General features: G+C 41.6%; 1 protein-coding gene across 1 annotated transcript in view; it reads left to right on the top strand.

Annotated features, from left to right (window-relative positions):
• The first annotated feature begins 6,564 nt into the window (after positions 1–6,564).
• SNX24 (sorting nexin 24) overlaps positions 6,565–21,239 on the top strand; it is a 156,509-nt gene continuing 141,834 nt past the window's right edge. Inside the window, exon 1 of the mRNA XM_019635281.1 lies at positions 6,565–6,880. Coding sequence (XP_019490826.1) covers positions 6,821–6,880 — 60 coding nt within the window. The 5' untranslated portion in view covers positions 6,565–6,820. The remainder of the gene's footprint in view (positions 6,881–21,239) is intronic.

The following is a 21,239-nucleotide window of genomic DNA, read 5'->3' on the forward strand; positions in this document are numbered from 1 at the left end:
TTTGTGAGTTATTTTCCTCATGGTTTCCTCCCTTCTGTGTTCTGTCTTCTTCTGGAAGACCCATAGTTTGGATATTGGGTGTCCTGGACTCCTGCTGTTATTTTTCTTTCCTATTTTCCATCTCTGTCATTTTGTTCTATTTTTGAGTGTAGGTTTTTGTTTTCTGATTGTTCCTATATGTAAGTAGCTTCCTGTGCTTTTTTTCATAGATGCAATGTCTTCCTGTATCTCTGAGGATATACGTAATAGATTACATTTTAAAGTTTTTTTCCCTCCGTTTCTGTTTCCTCAAAATTATTTTTCTATTTTGGTCTTTCTTCCATGTTAGGTGTTTTCCTCAGATGTCTGTTAACCTTTGGATGTCTCCTTATGATTAGCAGTGGAAATTGAAAGCTGATTAGAAGCTCTGATATAGTCCTGGGCCTGTCAAATTTGAGTGTCACTGAAGAGTGATCTCATTGGGCTGTTTGTAGGGAATTTCCAGTGTTGGTATCTCTAGATTTTTCCTCTTGGGCTGGTCAGATTTCCCAGAGAATACTTCTGTTTCCTGCCTGGAAGGTAAAGTTATAGCTGCCAGCCTCTATAAACTTTTAGATTCGTTATTCAATATGTATTTGGTGACTTACCCTCAGACTCCCAACTATTTTTTAATAAAAGTTTGCATCCTTCAGCTAGGCCAGTCAACTTCCACTGCAGACCTTTTTTACCTTCTCTCGAGGAAATGTCCTCCACAGTTGTGTGGAGGTGGAGGAGGGGACTAAGGGATATTCCTGATTCTCAGCTTTCACTCAGCCTTCTTTATTTTAGCCAATTACCTCCTATTCTAGAGGTACTGTTCCCTGTCTCTGAGCCTTTGTGTATGGTACTGTGCAAATCAGGTTGATTTTTAGCTTAACCAATGCTGGCTTAAATTTGACTTTTTCTTGTTTGCTGAAACAGTTACTCTCATTTATGGGCTTTCTAGCTTAAAAAATATTGTTGCTGCCCTCTCTTCTTCTGTTTTTCCTATCTTTATACATTTTTTTTAAAGGAAAAATTCCACTGGGACTAGAAGAAGGAGTGAAATTAGTTATGTATGTTCAATTTGCTCTCTTAACCCAGAAATCTCTATATCAGTTTTTTAAGTGCAACATAGTATTCATAATGTAGATACACTAACACATTTTTATCCATAATAGAATTTGTTTCAAAATTTTTACCGTCATAAACAATGTAGTACTCCTGTATATATCTTTCCTGCCTGACACAGAACTACTTCTAGAACTAAAATTTCTGGACTGAATGTGAACTGTAATAGCTACTTCCAATTTGGCATTTGAAAAGGCCGTCCTAGTTTACCATCTTACCAATAGTATTCATTTCCCCACATCTTTGCTAATACTGGAATAATCTTTGAAATTTTTGCCAATCTAAAATATGAAAACTTCTATCTCATTAATTTGCATTCCTTTGATTACTACTGGAGTTGAGCATCTCTGTTCATAGTTACGTGGTCGCTAGCCTCCACAATGGCCCCAATTGATTCTTACCTCTGGAATGCAAGTGAGTTCCCACCCTCACTGAATAGGGCTAACCTGTGTAACCAGTAGGGTATTGCAGAAATGATGAAGTATGATTTCTGAAGGTAAGTTATGAAAAAGTCATCATGTCCTCAGCCCTGAGCTCTTTTGGATTTCTTGCTTTGAGGGAAGCCACCCTGGATGTCTTCAGGACATTTAAGCAGCCTATTGAGGTGAGGGGTCACAGTGGCTAGGAACTAAGGCCTCCTGCCAACAACCAACATAAACTTGCCAGGCATGTGCATGAACCACCTTGTGTGGATTCTGCAGTCTGTAGAATCGAGATGACTGCAGCCTTGGCACTTGACTGCAACCTAAGCTGCTTCCAGATTCCTAACCCACAGATACTGTGAAAGATAATAAGTATTGCTTAAGCAGCTAAATTCTGGAGCAGTATGTTATGTGGTAATAGACAACTAATACAGGGGTTTTTGTTTGTTGTTTTTTTGTGTGTCCATTTAAATTCTAGGAATGGCGTTCACACTGTGTTCATTTCCTACTGTGCCATTTAAAATTATGTAGTTATTCTTTACATATAAAATATACATCAGGGCTGGCTGAGTGGCACGTTGGTTGAGTTGGCTTGGGATGCCAACTCTGAGCAGCAGGGCCCTGGTTCGGATCCCACATGCAGGCCAGTGACGCTGCGCCCTCTAAAGCTAAGATGGTGAACAACAGCTCAACCTGGAGCTGGGCTGCTGTGAGTCACTGGCGACGGTGTAGGCTGCAGTAGGGCTGGCCGGCAACTGGTGTGCGTTTTCATGAGTTTCCATGAGCAGCCGTGAGCAGCCGTCCAATGGCCAACGAACGACTGCCTCACCTGGGAAGAGCGCAATGATAATACCAACATGGGCCAGTGAAGCGATGTCTTCCACAACTAGACTAAAGAACAAAAAGGACAGCAACTTATCTGTTCCCCTTCCCCGATTCCCCAATGCTGTTCCCTCCCCGAATTCCCCAATAAAATCTTTTTTTAAAAAAGAGGTATACATTAATCCTTTGTTATGCATGTTGCAAATATTTTTCTGCTTATTAAATTTTTAAAGATTTCATATGTATTATATAATATATAATTATATAATTATATAATTATATATAATATATAATTATATTATATATTATATATTTTATATGTTATAATATATATTATATATAATATATATATTTTGTTTTTATTAACAGATACTAACTGTTCAATGTCTTATATCTGTATTTGCCATGTATTCTCATTAATGTTCTGTGGAGATATTTAGCTGGTCTGTCACAGATTTTAGAGTCAGACTAAAAGATTTACAGAAACAGCAGGATACTACATTTGCCACGTTCTCTTACTTTAGTGCTATTTTTGCTCCCCTTATAGAGGTTACTCATAAAACCTGGTTAGAAATTTAGCTCTTCTAATTAGCTAGTAATTTCATAGTTATTTATCCTCTCTGTGCCTCAATTATGCCATCTGCAATAATTAAAATTATAATACCACTTATGACTGAACTGATAGACCCTCAAGAACACACTCCTGTATTGAGAGCTTGTATACATTTTCAGAAAGGTAAAATTAAATTATAATCAGCTATTAGTAGAATATAGCAAATAGGTTTCATTTGGACCTTCTGTCAGATCTTCATGGACCCACACATTTCTGCCTCTTAAGTCCATCAGGTAAATAGGTAATCCATGCCAGACAAAAATATATATGTCAGGCTACTAGCAGGCTATTCTGGAAGGATGGTATAGAAAGCATATTCAAAGCTTGACCCGCAAGCTGTAGCTCAAGGATTCTATGGTCACACAATCCTGGGTTACATTACCCACTGAGACTTTAATAGCCTGTTTCAACCAATCTTGAAATGGTTTTGGGGTTCTCTGGCATCAGCAGTGATAATTATTTTAACAATATAAAAAGGAGACACTACTTCTTAGTCCTTGAAAGTCCTATGGGGGCCTGCCGAGTGGTGCAATGGTTAAGAACTGGCTTGGGACGCCAGAGGGCCCCGGTTCGGATCCCACATATGAGGGCCAGTGACACTGCCCTCCACAGCTAAGATGCTGAACAACAGCTCAACCTGGAGCTGGGCTGCTGTGAGTCGCTGGCGACAGTGACGGCGTAGGCTGCAGCCCCTGTGGCAGTGGGTTGCCATGGGCTACCGTATGTAGCCAGCAACCAGCTTGAATGGCCAGCAGCTGCAGTGAGCAGCTGTCCAGAAGCTGGCAACTGATCTGCCTCACCTGGGAAGAGTGCAATGATGGTGCCAACTTGGGCCAGTGAAGCAATGTCCTCCACAACTAGATGGAAGAACAAAAACGACAGCAACTTGTCTGTTCCCCTTCCCCCAATTCCCCAGCACTGTTGTCTGTTCCCCTTCCCCCAATTCCCCAATAAAAATATTTAAAAAAAAAAAGAAAGTCCTATGGTACATAACACTTCCTCACGGGATTCTTATGAAGGTTAAATGAGACATGGTAATGTAATAGCATCTGGTCACAGCATAGTAGCATAGTACCTGTTGCATTCCATTGGTTTTGTAGAGATAAGTATTTAAATGTTTATATAAAGCTATCAAGAATAATATGCCAGGCAATATGCCAAGCGGGGATAATAAAAATTTTTTAAGGGCACTTGCCCTAAAACCTGGTGGGTGAGGAAGTAAGTAAATCACAGAACATAGTATTGGGTTGTTGGAAAAGTCATAACGTATTTTGTCTATGCTTTTCAAAGGTCATTTATATAAAGAACAAAGATCAATCAATGATATATTGCTTGTTTTGTTCGATAACCTTTTGCCATCTTTCAGTGAGCTTCATAATTCCTCATTCATAGAAGACCCTGTCTTTATTTGCGAAAAACTGAACAAGGTGCTGATTTACAGCCTCATCTGAATTGAACGTTATACCACACAAGGAGTTTTGAAGAGAGTGTAACAAGTGGAAGTCTGACGGTGCAAGGTCAGGCGAGTATGGTGGGTGTGGCAACACATCCCATCCAAGCTCTAATAATTTTTGACGGTGATCAAACTTGTGTGTGGTCTCACGTTGTCGCCATGGAACACAACTCCTTTACAATTAACAAAACTCTGGACATTTCTGGATGATGGATTCGTTCAAACTGTCCAATTGCCAACAATACACATTCGAATTGATTGTTTGCTTCCTTGGTAGGAGCTTGAAAAACACGACACCTTTAAAATCCCACCACACTAAGGGCATAACATTCCTCTGATGAATGTTTGCTTTTAATGTCGTTTGAGGCGAATCATCACGTCAGGACCAAGACCATTTGCACACCACATTGTTGTAAACAATCCACTTCTCATCACCAGTTATCAGTCGCTTCAAAAAAGGATCATTTTTCTCATGTTTAATGAGCATATTGCAGATATTTTTACGCGCCATCAAATGAACTTCTTTGAGTTCATGCAGAACCCAAATATCGAGCTTGCTTACATATCCCAGTTTCTTCAGGCAGTTGTGAACGCTTGAATGATGGATGTTCAATGTTTCTGCAATCTCTCGTGTCGTGGAACGTGGGTTTGACTATCACTGCCTTTATTTTGTCATCATCAACCTCGGTGGCCCTTCCTGACAGAGGAGTGTCGTTGAGATCAAATCACCAGCATGGAATTTTGTGAATCATCATTGGCACTGATGTTCTTGTAGAGCATTGTAACTTTTCACAAACTTGATGCATGTTCTTCCCTTTATGGAAGTAAAACAGCAAAATGTGGCAAACATGCACAGTTTGGTCTTCCATCTTCAACTTATTGTAAAATCTCCAAAACTCAACCAAATTGCTCAATTTTTTTTTTTTTTAGAATAAAGCTAGAACTGTCAGCTGTCAAATGACATAGCAATAACGTAGATGTGAATGACTCTAGTGCTTCCAAAAATGAACTGGTGCCATCTGTCGCAAACATGCGTCATGACTTTTCCAACAACCCAATATATAGTCACCGGAGACGTAAGGGAACCTACAAGCTGGGCTCTGAACTCAGCATTGAGTGTATAGAGCTGTTTGGTTACATCAGGAGGTGGTGGCCAGAAAAAAAGAGGAAAAGCAGTCTGGTCACAGGGCACAGCTTATGCTGAGGCATGGAGTTCTGAGAGGAAGACATCCTGAAATTGCAAGTGTGTGGGTGAAGAGGATGGGCCTTCAGATAAGGCTTTGCAGTGTGCACATCAGGCAAGTTCTTAAAGCAAAGGGCCTGATTATTTCTCTTTTCTATGATTTATGGTCTCATCATAAACTTCAGTCACCAAGTTGAAATGCCCCCTGGCCTCAAGTGCAAACTGAGTTAGGTGCAGCTGTTTGCCTGCAGCCCAAGAAGCTTGCTGGCTAAGGTCACTTCTAAGTAACACAAAAGTCACCTCCAAGTTTCTATTCTGCTCTGTGTTCTAACCTTAGGAAGAAACTCAGAGTTTACAAATGTAACCTGATAATCCAGTTTTCTCAAGTGGTACACTTCATCTTTTAGATACTTTCAGGTTATTACGTCGGGCGGGAGGTGCGGATTAGGCCCTCACATTTTTTTTTTTTTCCGTCTTCTGTTTTCTCTTAGAGAGCCCTATATAGCATTTTAGAATTGGAGCAAGAAGTCAGAGCGTTTGTCTCAGTGACCACCGGACTTTCGGGCTCTGAATTATACCATTCCCAACTTCGATGGCTAACTCAGAACGAGACACTCACTGACCCTGGAATCAAAGAGAAACAGGAAAGTTTTGGTAAAAGTTGGAGGGTTCACTGTTAATGCCAGCCAAGAGTTAAAAAAAATCAAGCAACCAAAACAAAATCAAGATGTACCATGCTTTTCTAGTCCTTGCGGTCTTGCAATCTGTTAAATGTGGTGTCTTGCAAATTGCAGGCCCAGCGCAAGCCCGAGCCAGAGCCCGAAGGGCAGCGAGCGCCCGGATGCTGCCCAATCCCCGGCGCCCTGCGCGGAGGCGCACACCCCTTTTCTGCAGATTCACAGGTTTCAGGCCCCGCCTCCTCCAGGACCAGCTGATCTCCAACACCCTTCAGGCCTGGAACCCAGGCGCCCAAAGCCCTGCACCCTTCGCTCGCGGGCCTCGGGGTCCGCCCCCGGCCCCCCGCAGAGCGCCGCGGGCAGCGCGGGCAGCCGCCCTCCTAGGTCTGCGCGGTGCTGCCTCCGGGTCCCGCAGGCACAGGGAAAGGAGGCGGGGCGGCCCTGCCGGGGGCGGAGCGGCGACGCGACTGAGAGCCCGCCCCCCGCCCCCCGCTCGCCCTCGGCGGGCCGGCTGGCGCGGCCATGGAGGTCTACATCCCGTCGTTTCGCTACGAGGAGAGTGACCTGGAGAGGGGATACACGGTAGGCGCGGGGTCGGCGCGGGGTCGGCGCGGCGCGCGGCTGGGCAGGGCCCCGGGAGCCGGGCCGCGGCGGCTGAGCCCGGGAGGGGCCCCGGGCCCCGCCGCCCCCGCGCAGGGGGTCCCTCCGCTCCCTCCCCTCCCCCGTCCCAGAGGAAGGGCTGTGCCCCGCGCGGTTGTCAAGGAAACGGGCGCCCCCTCCTCGGTGCGGCGGCTGCGGGCGCCCGGGGTACCCGGTTCAGTCCCTTCCCCCTCCCTGCCCCGCTCCGGGTCTGGGGAGCAGGAGCGCCGGGAGCCGAGTCCCTGGACGCCGCGCTCGCCATTCTCCCGCCGCCCGCCCTCCGGAGCCCGGCTGCGCTGCGTTGGTTTCTGGCACAGCTGCCCCCTCTGCTCGCCGCGGGTTGATGTGGGCTTCCAGGCTCTGTAGGATTCATTCAGATGGATAATATGCTGATTTTTAAAAATCATGTGTAGTTATTTATTAGCCACCGGGAACACGTGTGCTGTTTTTAGATGGTTTCCAAAGTTTTTTTTTTGTTTTCTTTTCCTTTCGAATTGTGCTGTGCCATGAAATAGTGAAATCAGGTCTTTAATGAGCACCTGTTCCATAGCTAGGACTGTAATCACTGAGAAATGAGGCGTAGGGCCCCTGCTCTCAGTAGTGGAGGGGTGGGCAGGGAAGGCAGACACTGAACCTGGGGCCTTTGGGTAACAAGTTTAGAAAGGAAGCCGTAGGTGGTTGGTTTCCCAATGAATTCAGACGACTTTCTCCAGGCAGTCATTGCCAGTGGGAGGAATGCCTCCCGCTGCGTAAACCTTGGAAGAATTTATTTCCAGTTGCTAAAGAACAGGTGGGCTTTGGAGAAGACTTTAGAGGGTAGTCTGAAAGGATTATTTCATTCACTTCGAATTCACTCACGTGCTAAACACCAGTTACATTGATGTGGGAGAGAAATATTTTAACCTCTCTCTCCTCTAAATGTTATTGGATTTTGGTGACAGCCTATTCAGAACCTTGTGTTTTCATAGGGAGGATTAAATCACCCTCTCAAAGGAATTTTTAGAATTAAGAGGACTGTAGTGGTTGGAAAAAAAAATGCAGGGAGTATGTGGATTTTTAGAATGTGAGTAGGCTGCTGGATCCAAGTGTCCCAAAACAAGTACTCAAAGTGCCCTCCCTTGGGGGAAGCCTGCAACCAATGGGAGCAGAGCTCCTCAGTGGCCATTATTTATGTAGCTAATTCTTTCCAATGAATTAACATTTGGTTAAATATCCTGTATCTTCCTTTTAAAAAAAAAAAAAGGGCGGGGATAGGGTATGGAACTTAAATTTGAATTTATTCAGGGCTTTCTCCTTTTAGGCCTAAAACCTTGGTTGTCTTTCGCTCTTCCAGGTACCTCACCTTCCATCAGCATCAACAGCCAGGGAGTACCTACCAGCTTTGGGTCATTCTTTTAGGATCTAAAGATTAAAAGGCTGCTTTATTAGGGGGCTTGATCTTTAGATGAAGGTGGTCTCAGTGGTATAAGCTAAAAGTTAATTACCTCCCTCAAATAAGCACTTTTAAATAGATCAGCATTAAGGCTTATTAGCCATTATTTATTTTCTTCTATTAGAGGAGCTGTGTTTTCCTCTCAAGTTTTCATATCTTTTTATTGCTTGTATTATTACCGGAAATGTGCCAGACTCCACATTGTAAATTACACTGATTTGGAAGGAGCCATTTTCCTGGTAAACTTGGTAGCTTATATGATGAGAGTCTGTGTGCTTTTTAAAAGTTTACTTTTAAAAAAATCCTAACTCAGCTTGGTAACTAGGTTGTTAAGATACCTTCTGCACGTGATATTTTTCCTTTGTGAGTTTGTAAAGCAGCTATTAGATACTTTGTTCCCTCTGAGCAACTGTTTTATAAATGTATAACAGCTTATTCATTCAGCAGATACTGGGTCTGGGGAATTTAGCAGTGAATAATATTTTACCTGTAAAACAAAACAAAACAGAATTTAAAAATATAATCTTAATTTCCTAAACATGAAACTGGTAAAATAAGGTATACTTAGTGTAAAAATACCTTTTACTTTATGATTGTATTGTGTGTTAAATTTAAGAAATATATCGCATTTTAACAAATTCAGTGTTAGGAAGTTTAAAGTCGAAAAGGGTGGCTCTTCCTCCCTGCTTGTAGTCTTGTGTCCTCAGAGATAATTAATACACACAGGTCCTTTCTTAGAGACTTTTCCCTCATGTTATGAAAACATGTTTCTTCCTTTTTAGAATAAATGGCAAAATTGTACTGTCACTGTCACCCTCTAACTTATGGATATCTTTCTGTGTCACCATAGATAGATCTGTCTCCTTCTAACACTAGCAAAGGGCTCTTCCACGGAAGGAATGTACCATAATTTGTTTACCCAGATCTCTGTGGATGGCCACTGACATTTGCTTCTAATTTTTAGCAACTATGTCAAAAGTTGAAATAAGACATCCCTGTACATGCTTTTCTATGCCTTCTAGGATATCTGTAGAACATTAACTACAAGTGGTGCTTCTGGGCCTTCTGAAGTTTTTATAGCTATTGTTCAGTTGTTATTCAGATAGTTTATACGCAATTATGCTCAATGTACAAAGTAATTTACTTTAAAAGCGTAATAAGTTGCCCTTTTAACATTTAAACATTTAACTGTGAGTCTGCATTCTGTTGGGTGGGGAATTGAAAGATGGAAGAATGTTGTTTTTGCCCTTGAGGCTTCTCCTCCCATCAGGAAGGGCAAGGTAGGGAAGGGTTAGGTAAAGGAGGGTTAGGCAGGGGAGGGTTAGGCAGGGGAGGATTAGGCAGGGGAGGGTTAGGGTGACTGATTGTAGCTGTCTTGAGGAAGGACTGCAGTTCTGCTCTGCCTTCGGGTGGTGTGCTGGGGGTGGGGTTGGAGGGTGCTTAGGAATGCTGAATTTTGAAATCTGGTTAGGTTTTTGCAGGATTGTGAATTCTACAAAGAGGAAGTGCAATGCAAAAATCTCAGGGGAAAGGCATTTTAAGTTCCTAGATTCATCAAAAAACAAAGGGGGGAGGGGCCACTTCTAAATCATTTTAGTTTACAAAGAAGCGGGAAAGGATATTGTAACAAAAGACTAATGAACTCAAATATTACTTCATGGGGAGGTTACTATTCTCTACCAGCCAAGCTCTCCGCCTCCCTCCCTCTCTCGCTGACACCCCCCATAGCTTTTTTCTTTAGCATCTGTTTCCCTGCTAGACTATAAGGTCCTTGAGGCTAGGAGAGTGTCAGTGTCCACTGCTGTACCCTGGCACAGAGCCTATCACATAGTAAGAGTTCAGTACCTGTCTGCTGAAGAATTAATGAATGACTGAGTCTTCTAATAGGAGAAACTTAGAACAGTGACCCTGATGCTTGAAGCAGCTCAGTGGGTTGGGTGGCCGTTAGGGTGCAGACTGGAGTTGAGAATAAATAGCAGGGATTATGCAGAGTAATTCCTGATAGGTGGGGAGAGACCTGCTCACCAGCCTCAAGAGCTACAAAGCAGGATGGATTTCAACCTCAGACAGTTGGAAGTTGCTGGGGAGTTTTAAGGAAGGAAGTAACATGATTAGCTTTGCATTTAGCAAGATGACCCTAAAGCATTAATCATTTAAGAGAAGTTTGCAAAACAAACAGAAAGAAAAGGATGAGGGACTTGGTCAAAGGCAGCTTGGGAAGGAAAGGGGATGACTACAAGAATTCCCAGGGCCTGGTGACCAGATGGGACACAGGTTGACTCCCATGGGGGTGGGTGCCGGTAACCAAGTAAGAACTGAAGCAGGGAGAAGGGGGTGGGTCATCTGGGGACCTGTTGAGTCATTTTGTGGGGTGAGGCTATTTGATTTTGGAGTTCAGGATATAGAGAGGCCTGGGCCAGAAATATGGCTCCAGGGGGTCATTCAGCATAAAAGATGAAAAAGCATAAAATTTGATGCTTTTCTCAGGAAGAGCATGTGGAATGAGGAAGGAGGGAGAACTGAAGGTAAAATCCTACAGTGTGCATGAGCAAAGAATTATTAGTAAGCATCTATAGCAGCGGTTCTCAACCTGTGGGTCGCGACCCCTTTGGGGGTCGAACGGCCCTTTCACAGGGGTCGCCTAAGACCCATCAAAAAGATATTTACATTACGATTCATAACAGTAGCAAAATTACAGTTATAGAGTAGCAACGAAAATAATTTTATGGTTGGGAGTCACCATAACATGAGGAACTGTATTAAGGGGTTGCGGCATTAAGAAGGTTGAGAACTGCTGATCTAGAGGGAGAAGGAAACCAGAGGCGTGACGCCGGAAGAGAAAGAATGGTTGACGCTTTGTAAGATGGAAACTGCTGAGCCGTCTTGTTAGGTGAGAATGGATGACCATCCATTGGGCATGAGGGTAAATGGTTCTTGGGTGCCAATATAGGCTGGTGTTTACAGTTTTCAGATACATTGTTGGTAAAACAACCAAACTAGAATTACTTAAGTAACAACACAAAGGTTTGAATGTATTAGATTTCATTTTTCATAGCAGTAAAAATTAAAGCATTCAGTTAGATGGTTTTTCAAGTCTATTTTAACTGGATGTCGAACTGAGTGTGTTGTGCTTATGCAGATATAGTCTTTCTTAAGATCTGGACCCTTTTACTGATTTCTTAGTATATCATGCTTTTCAGTACATAGGCAGCTTTTTATATATGATCATAATATTGAGATACATATAGGGATCATTGTTTCCATCTTTTATAGATTAAAACAAAAAATAGAACAATATAATCAACCACCATTTACCCATTACTCACCTTCAGTGTTTCACAATTTTTATTTCATTCATCACCCCTCATTCTTCCATTTTTTAAAATTCTGGAATATTTTACAGCAAATCCAAGGTACAGTTTCACCTGTAAATATTTCACTGACTATTTGACAGGTAAAGACTTTAAATAACATAACGAAAATGTAAATATTTTTTACAAAATTACCAATATCTTTATATCATCCCAATTCTTAGTTTTTTTAACCTTATTCACAGTGCAGATATCACCTTGGAATTAACATTGATCTGCAGGAAGTATTATTGCTATTTTATATTTGTGAGATTGAGACTGGGAGGTTGAGTTAGAGGGCCTGGCTACCTGAGTGGCCCTCCTCTCTGTAATTGCTTTCATCCTCAGAGTAGCATCCACCTGGTGAAAAAAGGGTAACAAGTTGCAGATTTAAGAACTTTTTTTTTTGTATACTACAACACCTAGAGGAAGGGGTGGTAGTGGTGCCCATTTTTTCCCAGAAGCTCTGAACACATATACCTCTCTTCATATTTCATTATCCCCACTGGGTTTCTGAACCAGTCCTGTTGCCAAGACAATCCTGTGACTCGCCGAATGACAGGCCACAGCTACCTGAACCAATCCCCATGGCCAGGATAGGTTAACCAGTTGGAGTTAAAATAGTAAGAGGGGCATCTCTGTAGTTGAGAATGAGGTTAGGCCATCCCTGCCATCTAACTATAGACACCACAGTGGGAGAAAGTCAGAAGGACAGTGAGAGCACAGTGTCCACAGCAGTAGTTTTCAGGCACTCATTGTCAGCATCTGTGATGAAGGAGGCCTTTGTGTGGCCAGGACAAAGCTGGCACAGTGACCCCTGGTAAGTGAACAGCATAAGCAAACATTAAATATGTTGAGTGATTCAGTCGAGCTTGTGGAAGATAGGATCCTTACTTAAGGACAAGAAATACAGTTTGAAAATATTCCTGAACATTAACAAACAGAATGCTACATTTATTTAAAAATCAGAATAGGTACAAGAGGATTGAATTTTGTAAATAGGGTGCTTAGAAATTTGGAGACAGAAGTAAGCTTGTTTTCACTGAGCTAGAAATACATTTCAATCTTTTTTTAAAAAGTAGTTTTTACTTTGTAATTTATTCTTTTACTATAAGTGGTTCATTTTGAAATAATTTTAGATTTGCAGGAAAGCTGCAAGGTTAGGCCTGAGAGGGCCTATAAACGCCTCACCCAGTTTCCCCATTGGTAATATCATGCGTGACCACTGTAATGTTGAAACAGGGAAATTGAAGTTGGTATACTGTTAACTAAGCTCCAGGCTTTGTTTAGGCTTCAGCAGCTTTTCCACTGCCCTTTTTCTGTTCCCGGATTTAGTCCAGGATACCACCCCATTGCATTGCTCTGTATGCTTTGATGTGATCCTTAGTAGTCCAAATTGTAGCACACCGTTGCCTCACAAATGAGGACGGGGTATTGTTAGAAATGAGCCTGTATAGGTCAAATCAAATAGTGGTTATTTCAGATGCTTCCTAGGTAATTTTTGCCATTTGGCAACAGCCTGTTTATAATATTCCAGCCAAAGCTGCCAGTTTACAGTCTAAAGGTGAAAGGCACAGACTGGGAACTCATGGTGTCTGTGTTAAATCTTGCCTCCAGCATTTAGTCCGAAGTCTGACTCTGATCAAGTTACCTAGTGGCCCTGTTTTGTTTTCCTCATGTGTGAAAAGGAGTACTAGGACCTCCCTTGTGGATTGTTGGAGGATTAAATGAGATAATCCTTGCAAAGTGCAAGGAGTGGTGTCTCTAAGCTATGTTTGTGATCAATTCTTATTATTTCAAGTAGGGACTGCCTTGAATTTTACTTTTTCTAAAGCTCTTTTAATGTGAATTAATAATGTTAAAAGAAGTCCAGGAAAAATATTTATGCTATATAAAATAAACTCTTCTCAAATACTTTGAAGTACTTCAGAAGCAGCAATTACATATAACCGACTTTCCAACTGTGTATGTCAATTCAGGTTTAGTTTTTTAGCCTGTATTTACTACATATGTGTTTTTTTTCTTCCAATTCATAAATGCTAATATGCCTACATAAACGATTAGGAAATAATATTATGGAGGGCACAGAGATACATATTCCCCACCATCTCCATTCTCTTCCTCTTCCACTGCATCTCTCCAAAGCAAAGGAGCCTCATGGTTCATACCTGGCTTTCTTATGTTGGTTTTCTAGGTACTCATTCAGATTTTTAATAAAATTTCCTGTTATTTTGCTTTGTATATCTCTTCTCTGTTTTAATTTTCCATTGTTGTCCTCCTCCTCCTCTTTTAGAAGTAACTTTGTTATGGAAAATTTTAACATGTAGCTGTTGAGAGGATACCTCTTTACTCAGCTTTAAAAACGATAAACACCTGGCCAATTTTGTTTCCTGCTCTTCCCCACTACTCCCTGCCCATCCTTCCCACCGTTTGGTTTGGAAGCAAATCTCAGACCCGTCTCTGAATATTTTCAGAGTCCAGAGTGCTCATCATTACACTATGGATGATATTTTCAGTTGGTGTGTTTAGAAAACAAAGCCTCCCCCTTTTAAAATATAATTACAGTATCATTATAAGGCACTTTAAAATAAGCAGTAATTCATAAGTATCAATCCATTTTTACATTTCCTTAATTTTTCTATGCATGTCTTTTTTTAATGCAATTTGAATTGGGATTGAAACTAGATCCATATAATGTGATTGTTTAATACATCTCCTTGGTCTTTTTTAACCTGTAGGGTGTTTGTCCACCCCCATCCCCTCTTTTCTTTTATAATTCTTTTGTTGTATAAACTGTGACATTTGTCCCCATAGAGTGTCCCCCACTGGGTTTTGCTGATGTCTTTCTTCTGTTGTTATTGATATCCTTCTGTTCCTTACGTTGTGAAAAGGTAGAGCTTGGTCTTTTCAGGTCCGATTTGTGATGCTGGCAGCCAGACATTGGCGGGCATTGCCTAGATCTACTAACTCATTAGTGGTTGCTAAGTACTGATATTCTAGTTTTACCATTCTCTCTTCATTTATAGGCTTGTATACATGTGTAAATAGAAACTTTGCATCATAAGTTAGTTACTCTGAGGTGTGCTTTTTACAAAAAAGGTAGGATAAATACTTGATTCTTTCTTTTATTATTTATTTTTCAAAATAGCGTGTTGGTTGCCTCCAAAGACCACAAACTAAAGGTGATCACAGAGGCTTTCTTTAAAAAATTAATATTGTTATGAATGTATGGATATTAGCATATGATGTAGTTCAATCCATTGCCTTTGTCATTCTTGGATACATTTTGTTATGTTTGACCACTTTCAAATTTGGGCGTGTCAAGTTGGCTGCTGTGTCCTGGACACCACTGTAGGGGTCTTAGATAACTTCCTTGCTTTCTAGTATAACAAGATATTCCCCATACATCTTTTGCCTTTCCCACCCCGATCCAGAATTTGATTTTTTTCTAAAGATACCTGGTGGCTTTTAGTGGGAAATGATGTTTGGAGACCACGATTATACAGTACCACTGTGTTTGTGGAGGTTTCTAGATCTTTTCAGTGGCCAAAGCTAGGAATTTTTTTCTAAAGATAAAATACATGGCAAATTCAGAACAAGATTTGTTTTTCTTAGTCTCGTCTATCCTTAACTATGTCTTTTTTCCCCCACACTGAAAATCTTAGTACTTTAGATGCTGAGATTAATAGAATTAGAATATCGTATGGTTAACAATTTACTTAATCTCACGTTATACACATCAGTGTGTCTTAATTATAATGCCAGTACTACCAGCAACAACATGATAACTGAATACAGCTTAAAACTTTTTTTTAACAAGTTCTTTTGTTCTTCGATCTATCCCACTAGGAGTGTGCAATCAAATAACTGTGTTTGAAAATCACTTGAATTGGCTCTTCTCTCTTTATAACACCAGCTAGCTACCCGGCCTCATTTTATTTTGTATTCTTAGGGATTTTTTGAAAAATTAATTTTGTTTTATACTTGTGTAAGGCATATACGGCGCCGGACTTATCTGTGGAAATCTAGCTTCTCTTATGTCCTTTTCACACTATTTTCTTCCTCTCCCATTGAAGACGATTGAAAAAAAAAGTTATGGTTTTTCTTTCCATTAAAAAAAATACATAAACAATTTCAAATTCAGAGGGTGCTAAAACGATGTATACACATTTGAAGATAGGAAAAAACTGTATTAAAGTTGTCATACTCAATATATACCGAAAACAAAAGATGAATGCAAGTCCTATGTATACATATTTTGGCACCCCCGTTATATTCGTGTCTCCACCCTTTTTCTTAAACAGTAGTATATTAAAATGCATTCTCCCACCTGCTCTTTTTAACAGTGTGTCCTGGTGATCACTACACAGGCGCATACACAGCGACGCTACCGTCGTTTCTGTAACTGTTGTTCTCCACTGTTGGCTGCGGTCACAAGCCTTGTGCATTTGTGTTTTTGTGTTTTTGTCAGTGTGTCTTTAGAATGGGTTCCTAGCAGTGGCTTACTGGATCAAAAGGTAAATGCAGATTTAATTGTACCAGATACTGTCAAGCTCCCTTCTTGAGGGGTTGTGCTATTTTGCATTCTCAGAGCAGTTTATGAGACTGCATGTTTCCTCATAAGTTTGCCAGCTGCGCATGTTGTTAGGCTCTTGGATGTTTGCCAGTCTGATAGGTGAGCAGTGGTATCTCAGTGTCGGTTCTATGTGGTTTGATGGTAAATTCTGATTACTAGATTGGGCATACGTGAAACATGCCAGTGTCTCCTTCCAGGTGCCTTTTTTTTTTTTAGAGAGAGAGATAGGGTGGGTATTTGAAACATGCTGTTGTCCTCTTCTATTGATTCTTATTTAAAAAAGTAGATTTATTCAGGTTTCCACATTATAGTTCTTATTCTAAGGAAGAACCAATACATGAATTGAGTCTTACCAGCTGCCTTTCCCTCCTTCTTTGAATTTGGATGAATTTAGGAATTTAGACGTTGGTTTAGAAGCTGTAAACCTCTCCCTCTTCTGCACCCCACCTTTCTCTCCACCTTACTATTGGAAATTCATCTTATTGTCAGGATTACTGAAAGCAGGTGGAGCAAAAATTCATTCTTATGATTATTTTATATTTGTTATGTGCCTACCCTCTCCCAGGCATTGTACTGGTATTTTAGGTGCAGGGGTAAGCTTGTTGGGAAGGATGAGTGGAAGTTTGTTGTTTGAGAAAGGGAAGATCATTTCAGATTTAAGGAAAGGCACGGGAAAAGGTAAGGATGTGGATAGTTGGTAAAGAGGGGTAGGTGGTGGGGGTGGGACTGGAGTTTGAAGGTTAGGTTGCGTGGTTTAGTGGGACTGTAGATACCCAGATAAAATTTTGTCCTTGAAGCAGCTACAAAGTGATGAGAGCGGTTGTGTTATTAAGAGGAAAGAGACATCAGAGGTACAAATGACCAAAACTATATGAAAAGATAAGGCAAAGGTGAAAAAGAAAAAGTTTTTTAAGTTCATGGGCAAAATGAAAAAGATTGATAAAAACCAGTACTAATGAGAATGGGGATGAGAGGGAACAAGATCTCTAACACACTGTGTGAGACTCTGACTTGGAAGATCAATTTTGGAGGTCAGTTTGACAATATTTATTAAATAAAATACTTATATACCTTTTGACCCAACCGCTCCACTGTTTGGTCTGTATCCACAAATGGACACGTTATTCATTGTAGCATTGTTTGTAATATCAGGAGAAAATGGAAACAAATCGTTCACTTATTCAACAAATGTTTATTGACTACCTACTAAGTGGTAGTCCCTAACTAACCTGCTTGTTGGGATGCGGCAGTGAATAAAACAGTCAGAGGTCTCCTAGGAGCTTACATTCTAGTTGGGCTGGTGGGGAGAGGCAGAAATAAACAGGGTACTTAAATTATCTGTAGTCTCTCAGATAGTGATAAGTGGAACTGAGTAAAATAAACAACAGAAGAGGGATACAGAGTGCTGAGGGACCATCAGAGAAGCCCTCCCTGGGAAAGGGATATTAGAGCAGAGACCTGAGGGAGGTGAGGTGGTAACCTAGGAGGTTAGCTGGGGGAAGAGTGTTCTAGGCAGAAGGAACAAAGCGGATGAGATGGCAACATGCCCAGTGTCTTTCAGATGTAGAAAGGAGTCCAGTGGAGTTGAACTGGAGTCAGACAGTAGAGGGTAATAGGAGATGAGGTTATAGGTAGTGTTGCATGAACACAGGAAGAGTCAAGAGGCCTTACTAGAAAATAAATGTCGATGATTTAGTCAAGCGTCTTAGGGTTTGCAAACCAGAAACACTATTAGGCAATACCCAGAATGTCCTGAAGGAGAAAGAAAAGTCTGAGAGTTCTATAGTAACAAGTACATTTTTGAGAAGAATCAGTTCTGCATTCTTAGCCCCTGGATTGGTCCATGATGGTATTTATCAGATGTCCGGTGGTCTGGACAATGGGACATTTTCTTCATGAGGTCATTCAGGTGATTAACTGAGGTTTGCTGTATGCCCGGGCATTAACACACACCATACTGATATGTATCCGGGTATTGAGGTAGGATGGGAAAGTTCAGAAATTTAAGTTCCCAGAGCTAGTTAAAACCTGAATCATCATTTCCTTATGCCTCAGCCCACTTGAATTCATTAAGTTGGCAGCTTGACCACAGTGACTCCATTTTATTTCTTCACTCTACTCCTTAGTAGTTCGGTGGGGTAGATAGTGTGAGGTGGAGGGGTGGGTGGGGAGAGCTTAGCCAGTAGGCCTGCGAGGGAATGGTAAGGCTTTTACACTAAGAGATGGGAGCAGAGGAGCGATGCGATTCAATAACTTTTTACAGATGGAAATTCCTGCCCTTACATGTTGTTTGTATGAGTTATGTTTTAAAAGGATCAGACTCGTTTTGATGTGAAGACTAGACTCTTAGGCGGGTGGGGCGTAGGCAGGGAGCTTAGTTAGGAGGCTGTTGTGGTATCCCAGGTAAATCCCAGGTAAAAGGCGATGATGGCTTAGAGCAGCTTTGCAGGTGGAAGTGCTGGAAGATGGCTGGGTTGTGCATGGATTTTGATGATGAAATCAATAGGATTCATTGATAAATAGAATGTGGAATGAAAAAAGAAAAAAAAGAAAATGAGGAGCAGGATGACTCCAAGGTTTTTAGCTTGCAGTTGGAAGAATGGTGGTACTGTTTACTGAAATGTGTAAGAATTTAGGTAGAACACGTTTGGGGGGAAAGATCAGAAGTCCTGTTTTTGGACATGCTTAATTTTAAATGTTTCACCAAATATCTGGGTGTCCTGTGGCCCCATCAAATTGACACATAAAATTAACCATCACAAATCCACCCTTTGTCAACTTAGCAACCATACACACCTCCTTTTAAACCATACTTAATCTCCAAGCAAAGACAACGAGGTTATAATTCTGCCTGACATGATATAACTATCCTGCATATAACTGAAAACACACTACTCCACCAGAAGAGGAGGCAAAACCCTTGAGTCATGTCTACTATTCTTCTTGATATCATGTAACTTAAATACTATGATGTGAAGTTAACAATACTTAAATACTACGATATAAAGACATTGCATCTTCCATTACATGATAAGGGGGCAAGAGAGGGAAGGAAACAAATATATTTGCTTTATATATGTGAATAGATATGCATATGCATATACAGAGGGTGCCAAAAAAATGTGTACACATTTTAACACGTTATGGGCCAGTGACGCAGATTTGCATCGATATATTTAAATGCCCCGTCCTCAATGTGTTAAGAAAGGAAAAAACTTTATTAAAATTGTAATACTCAATGTATAACAATAAGAAAAGATGAATACAAGTCATGTGTATGCGTTTTTTGGCACCCCTGATACACACACACACACACACACATAATATTCATAACAACATGAGTGAATACTCATGACAGTTACAGTTCTCATTTCTGTAATTGGTCTTGTGGCCGTAGCTCGTATTTATAACTACTTTCTTGAACTACCCACTCCATATTTCCTTTTCCTTCAGCAAGCACCAGAGCTGGTCCTGGTTCTTTACCTGGCGGGGTGACCCAAACCTTTATTACTGAAGGGTCTAAGATATTAATTGTCCTGCTTGAATTAGATTGTTTTAGTTTTCCATTGACTTTAATCATGAGGCATCATAATACTAAGGGATGCCCTAAGGGATCGCCTGTATTCCCAGATATAGTCTCCCTTACCTCCATTGTGAAGTCGTATCCCATTTCCCCTTCCCATCAGGATCAGTCACCTAGTCAGCACGGTAACTCCCGTCTGTGCCTTGTTAATTCAGACATTACGAGCTAAACGTGGCCAGGTATGTCTTAATTTCCAGTTCAGTGCAATCATTGCTGTAGCTCCTGATGGAAGCACTCTTCCCTTTGGGAGAACAACTTCAAGGCCAGCAGAGCATAAAGCTATGGGGACAGGAAGTACAAATTTTGCCAGTGGTCCTAGTGGTGAGTAGTGTCACTCTCATTTCCACGCCTTGATTCCTGGACCTGTGAATCTGGTTATTAGAGAAACAGCACCATGTATTGGATGCTGATTCAGAGCATATATAGCCTCCTGGAGAACCTTGTCCCAGCCCTGCAAGGTATTGCCATGTAGCTGGCACTCTAACTGAGTCTGCAAAAGGCCATTCCACTATTCTGTCAAGTCAGATCTTTCAGGATGCTGGGGAACATGGTGAGACCGGTGACTTCCATGATTAGGGACCCATTGCATCACTTCATTTGCTGTGAAGTGAATTCCTTAATCGGAAGCAATGCTGTGTGGAATGCCTCAATGGTAGATAAGGTATTCCGTAAGTCCATGGTAATTGTGGAAAAAGCACTGCATGCAGGGATGGCAAATCCGTATCCAGAGGAAGTGTCTATTCCAGTAAGAAGAAAACATGGCGCCTCCCATGATGGAAGCAGTTCGATGTCATCGCCCTGGGGATGGCGCCATATCTAGAGCTCAGTGTTGGGCTCTGCTGCTGGCAGACAGGGCCACTCAGCAGTGGCCGTAGGCAGGTTGGCCTTGGGGAGTGGAAGTCCATGTTGCTGCTGAGGCCACGCGTAACCTCCATGCCTGCCACCACGGCCACTTTGTTCATGAGCCCATTGGGCGGTGACGGGGGGTGCTGGGGAGAGTGGCTGCCTGGAATCCACAGATGGGGTCATCCTATTCACTTGATTAGTAAAATCCTCCTCTGCTGAGGTCACCCTTTGGGACATACATTTCTTCATTTTTTTGCCCATTCAGAGAGGTATCCATGGTATCTTTCCCTCAGATTTCCTTATCACCAATTTTCCAATTGTGTTCTTTCAGACTCCCTGACCATCCAGCCAAAATCATTGCTCATAGCCCATGAATCGGTGTATAAGAGCACATCTGGACATTCCTCCTTCCAAACAAAGTGAATGACCAGGTGCACTGCCCGGAGCTCTGTCCACTGGGAGGATTTCCCGTCATCACTGTCCTTCATGGAGGTCCCAGAAAGGGGCTGTAAATG

This window comes from Hipposideros armiger, unplaced genomic scaffold (assembly GCF_001890085.2).
Source record: "Hipposideros armiger isolate ML-2016 unplaced genomic scaffold, ASM189008v1 scaffold_21, whole genome shotgun sequence".
Taxonomy (NCBI): domain Eukaryota; kingdom Metazoa; phylum Chordata; class Mammalia; order Chiroptera; family Hipposideridae; genus Hipposideros; species Hipposideros armiger.